The sequence below is a fragment of the Neomonachus schauinslandi genome, chromosome 5 (genome assembly GCF_002201575.2).
Source record: "Neomonachus schauinslandi chromosome 5, ASM220157v2, whole genome shotgun sequence".
Taxonomy (NCBI): domain Eukaryota; kingdom Metazoa; phylum Chordata; class Mammalia; order Carnivora; family Phocidae; genus Neomonachus; species Neomonachus schauinslandi.
Window position 1 is genome coordinate 120049602 of NC_058407.1, and position 19800 is coordinate 120069401.

At 37.1% G+C, this 19800-nt stretch overlaps 1 protein-coding gene across 1 annotated transcript in view; it reads right to left on the reverse strand.

Annotated features, from left to right (window-relative positions):
- MALRD1 (MAM and LDL receptor class A domain containing 1) overlaps positions 1-19800 on the reverse strand; it is a 794826-nt gene that overhangs the window by 741447 nt on the left and 33579 nt on the right. The window contains exons 4-6 of the mRNA XM_044915239.1: positions 10614-10708; positions 10368-10529; positions 170-266 (exon numbers count right to left, since the gene is read on the reverse strand). Coding sequence (XP_044771174.1) covers positions 170-266; positions 10368-10529; positions 10614-10708 — 354 coding nt within the window. The remainder of the gene's footprint in view (positions 1-169; positions 267-10367; positions 10530-10613; positions 10709-19800) is intronic.

Genomic DNA, 19800 nt, shown 5'->3' on the forward strand with positions numbered 1-19800 from the left:
AAAGAAAGAAAGAAAGAAAGAAAGAAAGAAAGAAAGAAAGAAAGAAAGAAAGAAAGAAAGCATTATACAACACTTTCATTTCATTCAAAGAATGAAAATCATTACACAATGTTTAAAATGCACTGAATTTATGTACAGAATAAGGATCAAAATGAGAAAAAGTTCTTACCATTTGCAGGCAAGCAGCCTGAACTGAAAGATATATCATCAATAGCTATGACTTCATCCTGTTCAGGAGTTGAAATTATTTGACCTTGAAAAACAACCTGCACAAGAAAAACAAAACAAAAGCACAAAGCAAGGAATATCACTGTCTCACAGTCTTATAGCACAGAGCCTACAAATAAAAAACATGTCACTTCCTAGAAATACTTTGGTGACCATGCCAATTCCAAGTGGAAAGAGATCCATGCATACACTCTCAAGGACAAGAAAATATAGTCATCTCTGTATCTCAAATGTCTACCATAGGTTATGTAACATGTTTGTGAAATGAAGCAATATTCATCTGGTTTTTGCCATCTAATCATCTCTGGTTCGTATGTGTTCATACTATTTAGTATTTACCAGCTCTTGGACCCAGCTCCATCTTGATCTCTGGTTCTTGGTATTTTGCAATTGTGCCCTATTTCCACCTCTGGTTCTCTAAATTTTGTTCACAGACTTGCCTTGGATATCCTTGTGCTATATCCTTCTGTGCATTTTCTGACATTATCTAAACAAAACTTGGGACAGTGACTAGAAATGATTGTGCAGTGACTTATTATTAAAATGAATGAATGTGAGGGGTATTTGTGTGGCTCAGTCCGTTAAGCATCCAACTCTTGATTGTAACTCAGGTCATGATCTCTGGGTCCTGGGATTGAGTCCTGCATTGGGCTCCATGCTCAGTGAGGAGTCTGCTTGAGGATTCTCTCTCTCCTTCTCCCTCTGCCCCTCCTCCCACTCACACTCACTCTTGCTCACTCTCTCTCTCAAATAAATAAATAAATCTTTAAAAAAATGAGTGAATGTGATATTGTGATGTAAATCCAGCCCAAGCCTGCACCAAGAGAAAATACTCTGGTATAATAAATCTGAGAAACTTAGGAAGAAACTACTCTCTAATTTCATAGTTACTTAAATCAACAGAAAATTGGTGTGGTGGTGGAGAGTATTATCCCAACCCCACCAATGAATACCAGTGATGTTTGAGGCTTAATTCATAGATGCATTAAACTGTGTGCACTATTCAGCCTTGCTTATAATATAAACATTTTATTATTTCAAAATGTCAGCACTGCTTTTTAGCTTGACAACTGATCTGCATATAGTAGACCCTAGCAGATCATTTTGTCATAACACATTCTCTTTACAACATGATGTACTGATATATTTCCTTTCAAACCAGATGCTATCTACTAAACTATTAAAAATATGATGTGAAACATCCACAACCTATCGAGTAATATGTCAACATGTAGCCCTAAGAGAGTCATCTTTTCTTCACATAAAACAGAATAACCATGTGACTACTTGTAAAGCAGGACCATGTTGGAAAAGGCCTATCAAAGACTGTTGTGTAGACAAAATAATCCACTTGGCATCTGAAAAGATGAGCTCTGGTTACACATTTGAAATAGAAAGTTTTGAGGAAAAATAGAAATAGGATGGGAAAAGTACTTGGCAAACAGTAGTAACCAACTCCAAATGTTTTTACTACAGATTGTATGATCTCTGGTAGAGACTAGATCTTTCTGGGAATACATACATGAAAGTAGATTAAATGTGACTAATCTCAAGTAAACCACATCTAGAAGACAACAGTTACAGAGTTTAGCCTCAAGGTTTATTTGTAGCACCCAGCAGATCAACTTTTACAAAATCCCTTTATAGTGTATTAGTATCAGAATCATGAATAAAATGGGAGAGTTTTACATGCATACTAATTGATTATTTTCTCAGTATTTTATTTCACTACTTTTCCAGAATTTTCTGTAAACCTAACTACTTAGTTTACAGTTTTAGTCATTCTTTTTACAGTTTCTAAAAATTTAGTTTGTAGATTCCATTTAGTAATAAAATTAGTGGATATCTTTTGCTATTTAACATTTTAATATTACTTCTGATACTAATATAGTTTTGGTTATTAGCTTTGGGCTACTCTTTTTTTTTAAGTATGCTCCACATCCAGCGTAGAGCCTTACATGGGGCCTGAACTCAGGACCCCAAAATCAAGACCTGAATGAGATCAAGAGTAAGATGCTTAACTGACTGAGACACCCAGGTACCCCAATTTGGGCTACTCTTAGTCATGGAATAATCTTCTGTTTGTATTGGTGTAAGATTCAATGAATGACTTTAGCTGTATGAATATAATAATCTGAAAACACTTTGCATCCCTTTTGTGACCTAACTTACAAACATTTAAAATTGTGTTGCAATTTTGCTTTGCTGTTCAATAAAAAGCTGTTTCAGAGGGTAAAGAAAAGACTGTTAAATAGGGATGATTTTATCTGAGGGCAGAGAGCACAGTGGCTAATGTAAGTGTTTGGAAACAGACTAGTTAGGTTCAGATCCCAGCTACACCACTTAATAGCAACAGGACCTTAGAGAAGTTATTTAATATCTCTGCACCTCACTTTTCTTCTTTGTAAAAAGGTACTGATAAAAATAATAAGCTATTGGGGCACTTGGGTGACTCAGTTGGTTAAGCATCTGCCTTCAGCTCAGGTCGGGTCAATCCTGGGATTGATCCCCATGTCTGTCCTTTGGGCTCTCTGCTCAGCGGGGAGTCTGCTTCTCCCTCTCCCTCTACCCCTCCCCTACCAGTTCATACTCTCTCACAAGTGAGCTCTCTCTCTCTCCAATAAATAAATAAAATATTTAAAATAGTAATAATAAGTTATTACCTATATGATAAGATTTATGCAAGGATAAATGAGTTATTACATGTATATCAGCACTTGATATATAGTTAGTATTTAAAAAGTGTTACCTATTATCATAACACAGAGTTATCATAAAGTATTTAAGCTATTGTATGAATAGTGTGTTTATAGATTAAAAAAAAATCTATTCTCTACAGATTAAAAATTTTATCCTTCTTGAAAGGATTTTGCCAAACTAAGAACACATCAGTGGTAACCATATTTAAAGAGAGAAGCAGAAGTAAGTGTGAACTAATCAGCAGTCTCTTACTTCTTTCTCCACACTCTCTTCTCAAACCCACTGATCTTCAGGGTTTCAACTGTTACCCTGAAACACAAATTTATATCACAAATGTCAACCGCCTTTCTGAGCTTTCCGCCTGTATCTCCACAGCCAGCTGGACATTTTTACCCAATGACACAAAGTCACTTCTAAGTCATAATTCCCCTCACACTGGACCTGTCCCGTGACTCCCATTTTCTGACAATGGCACCAGAAGACTGCCACTTTTCAATGCTCCAAACTCCAAAACAGCTTGCAGAATCACGTTCTCTTCCAGCCCCACATCCAATCCATCAAGACCTGTAAAGCCCTCTCTTTTTTCTATTCCTACTTCTGCTCCTGTATATTCACTCCTGATCTAATGAAAAGGCTTTTAAATGACCTTCTCACCTTCAGTCCTCTCCAACGGAGTTTGCAATATGTATATTTGTTTGAGTCAATTAAATTATATGTTAACTCGGTCTAACTGAATGAAAGTTAGTGTGAAAATTGGCTGCCATTTGAGCCCACTGGTTCAGCAAGAGGAAATGTTTTTCTTAAGGAGAACACTATTTCTCTAAATGTAGGGAAAGTCACCAATGGGTCTGTGTAGCTATAAAACTTAAGACCTGGGGTGTCTGGGTGGTTCAGTTGTTAAGCGTCTGCCTTCGGCTCAGGTCATGGTCCCAGGTCCTGGGATTGAGCCCCGCATCAGGTTCTCTGCTCCGTGGGGAGCCTGCTTCTCCCTCTCCCACTCCCCCTGCTTGTGTTCCCTCTATCGCTGTGTCTCTCTCTGTCAAATAAATAAATAAAATCTTTAAAAAAAACAAAAACAGAAACAAAACTTAAGACCCATCAGACATAACTCAATACTCAAGTTAAATATATTTAAACAGAAAGACTTTCCAGAGATTTTGGTTGGGATCCTGAAAAAAAGGGTGGGTTGTACTAGCTCAAGAAAGTGGAATCTCAAGATGATTTTTTTTAAAAGCCAGGTCTAGGGTCAGAAGCCATGTTTTCGTATGGTATGGTAGTTGTATTTCTGAGAAAAGTGAGGCCTAGCAGTCTTTGTTTTCCCCAAAACTTTGGCAAATAAGTTTTTCCAAACATCCACCTCATTTTAACTGTATCAGGGGAAATAAAGCAAAGAGTAGCAAACTAGCAAAGAAAATAAACCCCGATAATAGCGTTAGAAATTTGGCAACATCACAGAAGTCAGGTATGGGCTACACTGATCCAATAGTAAATAACAGACAAATTGCTTTCACCCCAAACATTTTAAGAGAAGATGGCCTCTAAGGGAGGCAAGGGGTCAGCACTCAAGTGCTTTAAGATTTAAATCTTCAATGAACCTTTGGCAGTAGCCAAATAATGGACATGAACTCACTTGGATGACACTAATAACTGCATGAACAGAACCTCTTGTAGTTGTATTTATTATATTAAAGTTTTCTTAATCAGTAGTTTGCATTCGATATTATTTTTCAAGCAAACATGTGAAATGCAAAAAGATGACAGTAATTTTTTGCCATCATGTGTTCACAGAGCAAACATTCTTGACTTACAAGGGAAAATGACTCCGATTATGATTTAGAAAAGTTTGGGAATAGAATTTTTTAAGTTAATGATTTGTATTTATTTTATTTTTATGAATAACTTATCTTTCATCCATGTTAATAAAATCTACTGTTTCTGAACACAAGGCTGCTAAGAACTCTTCGGCAGGTCAAAATAAAATATCAACGAAATGACAAGTAGGTAATAGCATATTTAAAATGCTCCAGTATCTTTTTAAAATTCAGGCACTGACTTCTCATTTATTTTGAGAATCCAAACATTGGATGTGAAAACCACAGTCAATGATATACTTAGTAATACAGTATTCATTCCTTCCTACCCATAAAACCAATACATAAGCGCCTTCAAGAACAAAGAAAAGGAGAGTGAGGGAAGGTTTTACTTGCATCTGAGACTAAATTTCTGCTATATGTGTAGCCTGGTTTATTCTCTGCTTCTGCAAATATTTTAGGACAATAGCAAAATGAATTGCTTAAGTCTACAATTTTGAGAAATGCAATTGCAGTTAATCAGCAAAATAATGTGTAATAATGTTGTTTTATCCAACACAGCAGGCAAAAGAATATTTAATGAGTCACCTGCAACATATTTGGCCAAATCTAGAAGTTGGATTTTTTCTGTCCATATTTTATAAATCCTTATAATGCTTTAACATGATAAAAAAAATGATCACAGCTCAGTGAGTAAATGATTGAGATGTGAAATCAAACTATACTGGGTTCTAATCTGGATGGAATTTAATAGGTTAGTCCACTCTCTGAAGCTCTTAATCCTCATAAGAACAGTGGGGTGAATTATAGTTGTGATTCAGAAGACTGCCATGCAGGGCCAATAAAATAATATATACAAAGGACTAAATGCAGTGCCTTACATATAGTAAGTGCTCAGTAAATCCTAGATGTTGATACTCCTTAAACATCTTCAGAACTTTCTTAAATGCTGCTATCTTTGTTGACTAGATGCATAAACACCACTCCTTGTCATGTTGCAGTAGTCCCTCAGAAATGAATGGGCTTCAATTTTACTAAGGCATGGACCTCGTACTTTACAGATAAAGGTAATAAAGCCCCCACATGACAACAGCCAGATCCAGAGGCTTTCTCAGAAACCCATCCTAAGCCAGGGTCCAGCTGAAACTAAAATCTCCTATGTGGATATTTCTAAAGGAAGCATGAATGGCTTTAAAACTGTCCGAAGGCAGCATGGAGGGGAAATTGCAGAAAACAGAGTAATTCTCAGAGGCTTGTAAACTGATGAGGCAGCAGCTATTGTCTGGAGACACTGATTACAAAATGCCCTCAAAGAAGCCTCTTGCTAAAACTTTTCAGGACGAAGCTATGAGACGGTGGTGGGCAGTATGACGAGCATAGTGCATCTCTGTGGCCCAGCTAAACAAAAGCATGTGAACAGCTGCTACCCGCAATCTTAAAGACTGGTGTAGCCAAAGGATCCCAAGAGAGTCATACGCTTTCCCAAGTTTTACAAAGCCTCTAAGGTAGAGGCGCTGTTTTCATATCAGCAATAAAGTATTTTGGCAAACAAGTTAATATACTGCCCATGCATCTGCTTTTGCTGGAGCCACTGCCGCATTTTAAAGCACCCAAGTGAATAACCTCGCTGCCTCAGCTACAGCTCAACGGCCCTGGAGGTGATATATTTGGGAGTTTTAAGTTTTATATTAGTTGCTACACATATTTAATCATCAGCCCCTGCAATGTGCCATTTGGGAATGGATGTCTGGGAAAAACAAGGAAGTTGTTTTAAAAGGTTTAACACACAAGACTCAGCAGGTTCCAGCTCTACCCAACGTCCAAGTCTCTGTCCCGTCTACCTGCCAGTAAAGACCTTGACCTTAAGTTGGAGACAGAGATGAGAAGACACAAAGCTTGGCAAAGATAGGTTAGGTAGGATTCTTTTACCATCGATTCTGAAGCAGAGTCAGAAAAGATGTGTAAATGCTGACAAAGTTTATACACAAACTCCCATTTCAGTCATTAAAGTTTATGTGAGCATACAGACAGAAGGGACTTCAGCAAGTCCATCCTTCAGCATCCAGTCATTGTGACTGAATCCCCTCAAAAGCACTCTTGGCTCTGTTTTGTTGCTCTTGTGTTTTGTTTTGTTTTGCTTGGTTATTGAGAGAAGACAGAGAGACATGGGGAGAAAGAAGAAAAGTGTTAAGAAATAAACTAGGGGCGCCTGGGTGGCTCAGTGGGTTGAGCATCTGCCTTCAGCTTAGGTCATGATCTCAGGGTCCTGGGATCAAGCCCTGCGTCACTGGGCTCCCTGTTCAATGGGGAGCCTGCTTCTTCCTCTCCTTTTGCCCTCCCCCCCCCCACTCATGCTCTCCCTCCACTCATGCTCTCTCTCTTTTTCTCTTTCAAATAAATAATAAATAAAATCTTTTTAAGAAAGAAATAAACTAGAAACTTCTCTAGCAGTTAATGACACTTGAATATCCACTACAAATTAGATGCATTATTGGTGCTCAAAGTTCTCAGTCTGCACACACACACACACACACACAAACACACACATACCAAATCCAGGAGCACATAGTCTCTCTTCCACAGGCCTATCATTAATCTTCCCCTTACAAACTCTCTATCAGATAAGGGGTTAATATCCAAAATATATAAGAAGCTCGTACAACTCAATGGTGAAAAAAAAAAAACCACACAAATAAAATAGAGATCATTCCAAAGATAGACATCATTCCAAAGAAGACATACAAATAGCCAACAGGTACATGAAAAGATACTCAACAACACTGATCATCAGGGAAATGCAAATCAAAAGTACAATGATATATCACCTCACACCTGTCAGAGTGGCTATTATCAAAAAGATAAGAGATAATGTGTTGGAAGGATGTGGAGAAAAGGGAACCTTTGTTCACCGTTGGTGGGAATGTAAACTGGTGCAGCCATTATGAAAAACAGTATGGCAGTTCTTCAAACAACTAAAAATAGAACTACCATATGATCCAGCAATCCCACTTCTGGGTATATAACCAATAGAAATGAGATCACTACCTCAAAGAGATATCTGCACTCTCATATTTATTGAAACATTATTTACAATAGTCAAGACATAAATAACCTAAGTGTCCATCAACAGATGAATGGATAAAGAAAATGTGGTATACATATATATAAATTCAGCCAAGAAAGGAATCTTATCCCTTATGATAGCATGGCTGGAATTTTGAGGGTACTATGCTAAGTGAGAAAAGTCACAGAAAGATAAATACTCTATGATTCACTTATATGTGGAATCTATAAAAGCCAAATTCACAGAAACAGAGTAATTTTTAGTTGCCAGAGTCTGCATGGTGGGGGAAATGGGGAAATGTTGGTCAAAGGGTACAAACTTCCAGCTATAAAGTGAGTAAATTCTGGGTATCTATAAGCAGCATGGGGAATATAGCTAATAATACTGTATTACATACTTGCAAATTGCTAAGAGAGTAGATCTTAAATGTTTTTACTGCATGATAAAAATTGTAATTATGTGATGTGATGGATATGTTAACTAACTTCATTGTGGTAATCATTCCACAACGTAGATGCATCAAATCATCACATTACATACCTTAAACTCACACATATATCAATTATATCTCAATAAAGCTGGTAGAAAATTCTTTACATGTACTAGGAACATTCCCTGAATCCCACCTGGTGCATCCTGAGTGCTCCAAGTGAGTCTTTGTTAAATAAATGAATCAATCATTCACAGCAAGGCGTAAATGCCTGATGACTTAAGATACCCTGCCACCCCCCTCTCTACACACATACCAATATATTTAACTTCAATGGAGTGCAAAGCTTCAAATGACAGAATTATGTTTCCAACCATATAGTTCCTCTAAAGTCCTATCACCTAGGTGTCATTTAACCATCTATGAAGTGACTTTCTCTGATCCTCTTTGGATCCCCATTTAGTTTATGAAAGCCTGAAATTTCAAACTATAGTGAATTTATGACAGATCAATTAAGAAAATGTGCCATTCTTATAGCTTATAATTCAATTTTATAATAGAAATCCTGCTCATTCTCCCATCCTTCCTCTTACCACTCAAAATAACTGAAGTTAAAATTCAATCCAATTCAATCCCTATAGTTAAGCAAGTGCTAAGTCCATCCATCACATAGCAGATGATTTTCTGCTATGTATCAAAATTATAAAATTGATTATTATACTATTCAAATAAGAGATGATAAAGGAAACCTGCTTTATCCGAGTTGGCTAAATTGGCCTGCAAACCAGGTTTAAAAAAGCAGATTCATTCAGAATAAAATGCTTTAAGATCCTGTTTTTAATGGGAAATTTTTCTTGGCTCTCTCAAATGTAAAAATATGCGATGCGTTACCAAGAACTCCTGTAATAATCATTACGTTATAATTTCCACCATACATAAGTTTTATTAGGCTGAATAAATAAGTTTGTCTTTTATAGGCTTGCACGGGCTTTCATTCTCAAAATTATTTTGGAAAATAAAGGCTGTACTGAATAATTTGAGTTTAGCCATGAAATGAATATGACAATTATTCTACTTCAACAGCATTTGGAATTAGTATTTAAATCAAATAGTCTAATTCCTCATTACCCAATATAACCCTGTTTTCTCAAAAGCATGAGAAAAGTCTGGAAGATAAGTATTTCTTAAGAATAAGAAATGAAAAGAAAGAGGAGGTTGGAATAGTAAGAGAAATAGAAAAAGAAGGGGATTTAACAAATTAAGAAGATAATTAGAAAGATATAGTTTACTGATATATAAATATATGTTAATATATTTCAGCTTTAGTTTTTATACATAAATTTAAAACCTTCTTTTAAAGGTGTCTTTTAGGGTGACTGGACATCCCAATTTCCTGAGACTTTGGTTTCAGTGCTTGAAAGTCCTGGCAAATCCCTCAGTCCTTGGCCAACTGGGACAGTGGTCATCCTACTTTTAATTCATCTGTTCTTAACGATATAGGAAAGGCATTAGGGTTCGAAGCCAGACAGCCAAGAAAGAATTCTTGAAACGTCTTTGGTGGAAAAAGGCAGTTTTATTAAAGCATGGGGATAAGAACCATGGGCAGAAAGGGCTGCACTGGGGTCATGAGGAATGGCCCATTATATACTTTCAAGTTGGGAGGGGGTTAGGGATAGTGTAAGTCTCTAAGGAATTTTGGAAGCAAGGTTCTAGGACCTTGAGAGGGCTAGCTATTGTTGGGAAAATGTCATTTACTACTGTCTAATAAAACCTGAGTCATGAGACCCTTCAGGTGTATATCAGTGGGTCATACGCTTGGGGGATGATTGCCAACATGTATCTTGGGGGTAAAGATAAAGGAAGTTTCCAAAGGAATTTTTATATGTTAAAGTAGACTTAAAGGGTCCCAGGGGTTGGGCTAAGATTGCCTTTTGCCCTTAGCAAAGTATTAACATCGAGGCAGCTGAGTCCCCAGAGGAATGTCACTCTGCCTGTTTCAAGGACTTGTCAATGCGCTGTAGGTAGTAAGGAAATTTAATAGTTTTTCTTCTGCCTTTGTTTCCCACATCAGTTAAGGACTTGTAGTTTATCATTTTTCCTTCAATGTTACGGTTAGAAAATACAACACACATACCTGAAATTTCTGGTTGCTGTGGATGTTCATGACATTTCTCTCCCACTGAGTCTGGAGCCCAGCTGTGTTTTGCCATAAATGCTGAATGGGACCACCACATGTGGTTTGAAGGCCAGCCATTAATTTGCCACTCACTTGGCTGGAGAAGTAATAAAATGCAATCTGTGAAAAATAAGTAATGTCAGAACAATTAACAGAAGTTCCCAAATGTGAAAAGTATTTAAAATGCTGTGTGTTTTCAAATACCTGACAAGCATGTTGGTTATTCGTCGGAAGAAAAACTCTGCTTCTTAAGTCTGAGGAAGTAGAACCCACTTTGGAGACCAGTGAGAGGAAGTGGGCTGTTGGCAACAATAGTCCACATGTTACAGTCAGAGCAATCTTCGGTAAACTTATTTAGTACACCAGGCAATCATAATTCAGGCCCATAGCCACATTAGGTCAATATATTTCTGTTTCAAGAATGAAACATTTAACCACACCATTCGCTTTTGCAAATGGTCTGACTGATTGTTTTATGTCATTACATTCCCCAGCGAAATAGCTCATTGTGATTATACTCCTTATAATACTATTATGGGTTGCAGTCCATGATCTAATTTATATCCTGTAACATAGAAAGTTATAGCCCTGCAAAGAGGGTATCCAGGGAAGACACCGTACTGGGATCGCCCACCAAAATAAATGAAAAATTCAAAGGAGATCATTGTTTGCTGTGATTTACTCTAGAAAGAATAGGATCGAAGAGTCCCAGCTTTCCCTGGGATCTTGGAAAACGATGCAGAGCCCTGATGCTCTCCCACATGTTGCAGTGCAGATTCTGCCACGGAACCATTACTGTTTAGAAGGCTAGAACATAAATGTGGACCATTTTCCTGGGCTTTCATAAATTTCCTGCAATGCTTGACATGGTTACAGCATATAATCAGGGAACCACTGTGTTCTATTACTCTACTGGGTGTTTTGTTATTTGTCAAAAGGAATGAAAAAATGATGCTGTTGATGATTATGATAACCTATCTACCAAGTTATTCCATGGTCATTTAAAGCTGGGTTGGTATCAAATTTAATTGTCACATTGAGAGAATCAATAGTAAAATTATGAAATCTAAGAAACCTCTTCTTCCCTACACCTATTCCAAAATTGTACCCTAATTAAGTAGAAAATAATGACATTAATGATTGCTATAAATATGGTCAGAGGCATAACTGAAATCCCTGCAATAACAGAAGACCGTTCTAAGAATGTACTCCCTGGAATAATTATATAAACATAATTTAGATGAAGAGCTGGTATTACGGTAATACAGTGGACAATCATTAGTTTGCTCTTGCTTTGTGTTGTCAGACAAATGCTAAGCAAATGAATAATCAAATAGGCATGAGTTATTATATTTACTATATAGTATATATTATTATTTAAATAAGTGTTATTGCAATAATATTACTAGCAATACAAATGAATAGTATTCAGCTGGGTGGCTCTGTCAGTTAAGCATCCGACTCTTGAGTTCAACTCAGGTCATGATCTCAGGGTCGTGAGATGAAAGCCGCTCATGAAACCACAAGCTCAGTGTGGAGTCTTCTTGAGGTTCTCTCTCTCCTTCTCCTTCTACCCCTTCCCCCACTTGCACTCTAAATAAATAAATAATACATAAATAAATATCTTTTTTAAAAAGGTAAAGTTTTATTTATTTTTTTAAAGATTTTATTTATTTGAAACAGAGAGAGAGCACAAACAGGGGAGCTGCAGGCAGAGGGAGAGGGAGAAGCAGGCTCCCCGCTGAGCAGGGAGCCCGATATGGGGCTCGATCCCATGGTCCTGGGGTCATGACCTGAGCCGAAGACAGACACTTAAGTGACTAAGCCACCCAGGTGCCCAAAGGTGACGTTTTAAGTTCAGAATCAGCTTGAGATGTTTTGAATTTGTCTAGGAATAAACTTTCTTTTTATGGGCAAAAACAAAGCAGTGTTCAAAATGCACCCAATACCGACATCTGATTTCTACCTTTAATTCCGCCTTAGTGGCAATAAGAAGCATTTTTTTAAATGCACACTCAATTTTACCTTGCTCCCTATAGTGTGAGTATAGAATTTCTTTAACTCACTGATGATGTTCCTTAAAGAAAAATACTGTCTTATGGAAAACTCTCCTTTGTGTTCAAAAGCACTTTAGTCATCATGTCTATAAGTATAAAAGAAAGAAAGAAGCATATCCTTGCCAGCATAAGTTTTTCCCACATGTCCATTCCTTCATCCCATGCCCCCTCCTACTGCTGCTTCTAACCACTGAGAAGAGACTTAAGAAGCTGGTAACCAAAAATGGACCCAGTGTTTTCTGCACACACCCCTCTTACCCCTGAAGTAGCCTATGAACAATCATATCACGCACATATATGCAAACATCACTGTCACCATTGTAAGTTTCCTATTAATCCCTACCATATTCATCTCAGTTTGTTTATATGGTTCATAAATTCCCATTTTATGACTGCATCCATAAAAGCAAGAGCATAGCATATCTTTAAAACATATTTCAAATAATCTCATGGTAAAGTGTTAACTATCAAAATGACAAAATAAGAACAAGCAGTATGATTTTATTGATAATGTTAATGTTTATATTAAAGGTCTTCCACGAACCATGAGAGACGATGGACTCTGAAAAACAAACAGGGTTCTAGAGGGGAGGGGGGTGGGAGGATGGGATAGCCTGGTGGTGGGTATTGAGGAGGGCACATTCTGCATGGAGCACTGGGTGTTATGCACAAACAATGAATCATGGAACACTTCATCTAAAACTAATGATGTAATGTATGGGGATTAACATAAGAATAAAAAAAAATTAAAAAAAAAAAAAAAGGTCTTCCAAAGAATATTTTTTTCTCAGTTGCTGGGTAAGCATTGGAATAAAATCCCAAAATAAACCAAGATTGATGACCCAAAAAAAGGAAGTATATAGAATATGAAAGCAACAAAAAACCATGAATCAAGTCTGGAGGGCTAAATCCAACAACTTTGGCAGTGAATTCCACCAGCTTTGATCCTCAAGAAAGATAAGGTAGAATTTTCAGTCTCACTTTCATCAACTATTGACAGGCAGCCTTGCATTTCCTCCATTCCCAAGTTTTAAGTGATTAATAGGAATGAGTGTGAGCAGAAGAAACATAAATCCTATTGCATGTTACAGAACAACCAACTGGCTCAAAGGAACTTAAAAAATTTGAGTATTTTGAGTGAAATAATATCAGTCCTTGAGAACAGTTCTCCAAAAATCAGGCTGCAGGAATGGATCATCATGACAAGGTCCAAGGCCTGAAGCAAATGTTAAAGCGTCAAAACTTTTCGAAAGGCAAAAGTGTGTTCACCTATGACGGAAATATGCTAAGTTCAGATAACAGAGAGGAAATAATAGTCTTCAATATACACTTTTTCCAGTTGGTAATTTCTATTTATTAAAATCTGTTTCCATTAAATCATAAGTTTTTTCTCATACTCTCTCATTAAACTAACAAGCCCAACACAACCACATAATATTTGCTAAAACCCTATCTCTTAAAGGACACCCTCAAATAGTAATCTCTTAAAATTGCTGGCAACTTACAAATGAATGCAGCCATATCAATTTAAGCCTGCTTTTGTGATGAAGAGCTAGAGGGATCACTTCAGTGGATCATAAAACTTGACCATAAACATGAGGGTGATGTTAACAAAAATGCCAATGTAAAGACCTCTGAAAATATACTCCTCCATACAGGTAATGAAAAAAAAAAAAAAACTGGCATGTGAATTTTATGGTTTTTCACTGTTTTATTTTGTTTTGTTTTGTTTTAAGTAGGCTCCACACCCAAAATGGAGCCCAACCGGGGGCTTGAACTCTCGACCCTGAGATCAAGACCTGAGCCAAAATCAAGAGTCAGATGCTCAACCAACTGAGCCCCCCAGGCACCCCTTATGGTTTTTTAACTTGCCTTATTCCCATTGCCCACTTCCAGCTCCATAACAACTTTGAAAAGTAGCAAGCCAGTGTGGCAACCACAGCAATGAGCAGAAAACAGAGCTCTTTCAAAGCCTCATTACCAAATAATTGTCATTATTTGACATATTCGGTATTTCCCCGAAAGATCCCACTTACAAGGCTGGAAATTCACCACATTAATACTTTGCCCAGTGCAAAAAGCCTCCTTCCCAGCAAACATTTGAGCCAGCTGGTTACTCTGTAACATGCAATAGGATTTATGTTCTTTCTGCTCGCATTCATTCCTATTAATTATTAATTATTAATCACTTACAACTTGGGAAATGGAGGAAATGTGAGGTAAGTATTTTAATTTTACAGTTGCCTGAGGTAGCATATAACAGTTGGAGCTCAAATAGTCTAACCAAATTATAATTTCTAGGGCAACCACTAATAAAGTAATTCAAAAAATACATAGTGAAAGGGGTGCCTAGGTGGCTCAGTCGGTTAAGCGTCTGTCTTCAGCTCAGGTCATGATCCCAGGGTACTGGGATTGAGCTCATCAGGCTACCTGCTTAGCAGGGAATCTGCTTCTCTCTCTGCCCTACACCCTGCTTGTGCTCTCTCTTGCTCTCTCTCTCTCAAGCAAATATAAAAAAAATAAAATCTTTAAAAAAATGTATATAGTGAAAAAGTAAATTAACAGGATACACTACAAAATATCTATGTAACAGAAAACAGTAATGGAGGAAAAGAGTAACAGGAAAGACATGAGACACACAGAAAACAAACAGCAGGTGGCAGGTGTAAGTCCTATCTTAGCAGTAGTTATGCTATATGTAAATTGATTAAAGTCTCCAGTCAAAACTCTGAGGTTGACATGTTGTATAAAAGTATGATCCAACAATACAACTACCCCAAAAGGGTGAATATAAATGGATATAAACACCATAACATATAAACAATAAACAAAAGGAGAGCTGGAAATTCAGGGGGAAAAAAGATTTAACACACACAAAAAAATTGTTATTAGAGACAAACAAGTACAATTTATAATGATAAAAGAATCGACCCATCAAGAAAATCTAATAATTATAAACATATACACCTCAAAACAGAGCCCTAAAGTATATGAAGCAAAAGCTAGTAAAAGCAAAGTGAAAATAAACACTTCAACAATAATAGTTGGAGACTTTGGTACCCCATTTTCAAGGACGGATAGAACACCCAGAAGATCAGTAAGGAAACAAAAGACTGAAGCAACACAATACACCTATTAGACCTAACAGACACATACAGAACACTCCATTCAATGACAGCAAAATACTATGTTTCTACAGTGCACACAGAATATTCTCCAGTGTACACCATATTTCAGGCCATAAAACAAATCTCAATATATTTAACAAGATATGAATTAAACAAGTATGTTCTACAGCCACAAAGGAGTGATTTGAGTTAATAGCAGAAAGAGATGTGGGAAATTCCCAAATATGTGGAATCAAATAACATACTCCTAAATAACCAATGGGTCAGGCGCCTGGGTGGCTCAGTTGGTTAAGCATCTGCCTTTGGCTCAGGCCGTGATCCCAGGGTCCTGGGATCAAACCCCACATTGGGCTCCCTGCTCAGTGGATAGTCTGCTTCTCTCTCTCCTTCTCCCCACCCCACTCGTTATCTCTCAAATAAATAAATATATCTTTATAAATAATCAATGGGTCAAAGGGGAAATCAGAAGAGAAATTAGAATATACTTGAGATGGATGAAAATGAAAATACACTGTATCAAAATGTATGGGACACAGTTAAATCAGTGCTTATAAATAAATCTGTAGCTGTAAATTACTAAATTAAAAAAAAAAAGAACGTTTTTAAATCACAGTCTAACCTTCCACCTTACAAACCTTAAAAGAAGAGCAGACTAAACCCAAAGCCAGCCAAACTCTAATATCAAATTAGAGCAGAGATAATGAAATTTAAAAAAACAAACAATAGAAATAAAATAAACAAACCAAAAGTTCGTTTTTGGAAAGATCAACAAAATTAACAAACTTTTACTAAACTAACAAAAAAAAAAAAAAAAAAAAAAAGACCCAATTTGCTAAATGGGTCAGAACTACCAACCTTATAAAAACAAAAAACTATAGGGTAATATTATCAATAATTGCAAGCTAACAAATTGGATAACGTAGATGATATGACAAATTCCTAGAGAGACACAAACATTGACTCAGGACCAAAGCTGACTCAAGAAGAAATAAAAAATCTGAATAAATTGTAACAAGTAAAGAGAATGAATCTGTCATCAAAAAGCTTTCCACAAAGAAATTCTCAGTCACATAAGGATTAACCAGTGAATTCTATAAAACATTTAAACAAGAATTAAAACCAATACTTCACAAACTATTGCACAAAGTTGAAAAGGAGAGAACACTTCTCAACTCATTCTATGAGGCCATTATTACCTTGATATCAAAACCAGACAAACTATGTGATAAGAAGATGATATATTGATATCTCTGATTAATATAAATGTAAAAACCCTAAATAAAACACAAGAAAGTCTCATCAAGCAAGATATAAAAAGGATTATTCACCATGACCATGTACAATTTATCTCAGGAAAGCAAAGTTAGTTCAACATATGAAAACCAATCACTATAAAATGCCATGCTGATCAAGTAAAGGCCAAAATCACATGATCATTTCAAGAGATGCAGAAAACATATGTGACAAATTCTCATGATGAAAACATTCAACATATTTGTCACAGAAGGGAACATGCTTACCTGACAAATGACATCCACAAAAAAACCCTCTCCTAACATCATACCTGATGGTAAAAGATTGAAAATGTTCCCCCTTTATCTCTGGGCTTTAAGGTTCGTTCAACATCTGCAAATCAATCAATGGGATACAATACATTAACAAAAGAAAGAACAAGAACCATAGGATCCTCTCAATATATGCAGAAAAAACATCTGACAAACTACAGCTTCCCTTCTTGATCAAAACTCTTCAGAGTAGAGAGATAGAGGGTACATAACTCAATATCATAAAAGCCATCTATGAAAAACCCACAACGAATATCATTCTCAATGGGGAAAAACTGAGCTTTCCCCCTAAGGTCAGGAACGCGGCAGGGATGTCCACTATCACAACTGCTATTCAACATAGTATTAGAAGTCCTAGCCACAGCAATCAGACAACAAAAAGAAATAAAAGGCAGCCAAATTGGCAAAGAAGAAGTCAAACTCTCACTCTTTGCAGATGATATGATACTTTATGTGGAAAACCCAAAAGACTCCACCCCAAAACTGCTAGAACTCATACAGGAATTCAGTAAACTGGCAGGATATAAAATCAATGCACAGAAATCAGTGCCATTCCTATACACTAACAACAAGACAGAAGAAAGAGAAATTAAGGAGTCGATCCCATTTACAATGGCACCCAAAACCATAAGATACCTAGGAATAAATCTAACCAAAGAGGCAAAGAATCTATACTCAGAAAACTAGAAAATACTCATGAAAGAAATTGAGGAAGACACAAAGAAATGGAAAAATGTGCCGTGCTCATGGATTGGAAGAACAAATATTGTGAAGATGTCAATGCTACCTAGAGCAATCTACACATTCAGTGCAATCCCCATCAAAATACCATCCACTTTTTTCAAAGAAATGGAACAAATAATCCTAAAATTTGTATGGAACCAGAAAAGACCCCAAATAGCCAGAGGAATGTTGAAAAGCAAAGCTGGCGGCATCACAATTCCAGACTTCAAGCTCTATTACAAAGTTGTCATCATCAAGACAGTATGGTACTGGCACAAAAACAGACACATAGATCAATGGAACAGAATAGAGAGCCCAGAAATGGACCCTCAACTGTATGGTCAACTAATCTTCGACAAAGCAGGAAAGAATGTCCAATGGAAAAAAGACAGTCTCTTCAACAAATGGTGGTGGGAAAATTGGACAACCACATGCAGAAGAATGAAACTGGACCACTTCCTTAGCCACACACAAAAATAGACTCCAAATGGTTGAAAGACCTAAATGTGAGACAGGAGTCCATCCAAATCCTAAAGGAGAACACAGGCAGCAACTTCTTTGACCTCAGCCACAGCAACTTCTTCCTAGAAACATCGCCAAAGGCAAGGGAAGCAAGGGCAAGAATGAACTATTGGGACTTCATCAAGATAAAAACTTTTGCAAAGCAAAAGAAACAGTCAACAAAACCAAAAGACAACTGACAGAATGGGAGAAGATATTTGCAAATGACATATCAGATAAAGGGCTACTATCCAAAGTCTATAAAGAACTTCTCAAACTCAACACCCAAAGAACAAACGATCCAATCAAGAAATGGGCAGAAGACATGAACAGACATTTTTCCAAAGAAGACACTCAAATGGCCAACAGACACATGAAAAAGTGCTCAACATCACTCAGCATCAGAGAAATCCAAATCAAAACCTCAATGAAATGCCACCTCACACCAGTCAGAATGGCTAAAATTAACAAGTCAGGAAATGACAGATGTTGGCAGGGATGCAGAGAAAGGGGAACCCTCCTACACTGTTGGTGGGAATGCATGCTGGTGCAGCCACTTTGAAAAACAGTATGGAGGTTCCTCAAAAAGTTGAAAATAGAGCTACCATATGATCCAGCAATTGCACTACTGGGTATTTACCCCAAAGATACAAATGTAGGGATCCGAAGGGGTATGTGCACCCCAATGTTTATAGCAGCAATGTCCACAATAGCCAAACTGTGGAAAGAGCCAAGATGTCCAATGACAGATGAATGGATAAAGAAGAGGTGGTATATACATACAATGGAATATTATGCAGCCATCAAAAGGAATGAAATCTTGCCATTTGCAACGACGTGTGTGGAACTGGACGGTATTATGCTGAGCGAAATAAGTCAATCAGAGAAAGACATGTATCATATGATCTCACTGATATGAGGAATTCTTAATCTCAGGAAACAAACTGAGGGTTGCTGGAGTGGTGGGGGTTTGGAGGGATGAGGTGGCTGGGTGATAGACATTATGAAGGGTATGTGCTATGGTGAGTGCTGTGAATTGTGTAAGACTGTTGAATCACAGACTTGTACCTCTGAAACAAATAACACATTATATGTTAAAAAAAAAAAAAGAAGAAGAAGATAGCAGGAAGGGAAAAATGAAGGGGGGGAAATTGGAGGGGGAGACGAACCATGAGAGACTATGGACTCTGAGAAACAAACTGAGGGTTCTAGAGGGGAGGAGGGTGGGGGGATGTGTTAGCCTAGTGAGGGTATTAAAGAGGGCACATACTGCATGGAGCACTTGGTATTATACGCAAACAATGAATCATGGTACAGTACATCAAAAACTAATGATGTAATGTATAGTGATCAACATAACATAAGTAAATAAACAAACAAACAAATAAATAAATAAATAAAAAGAAAATGTTCCCCC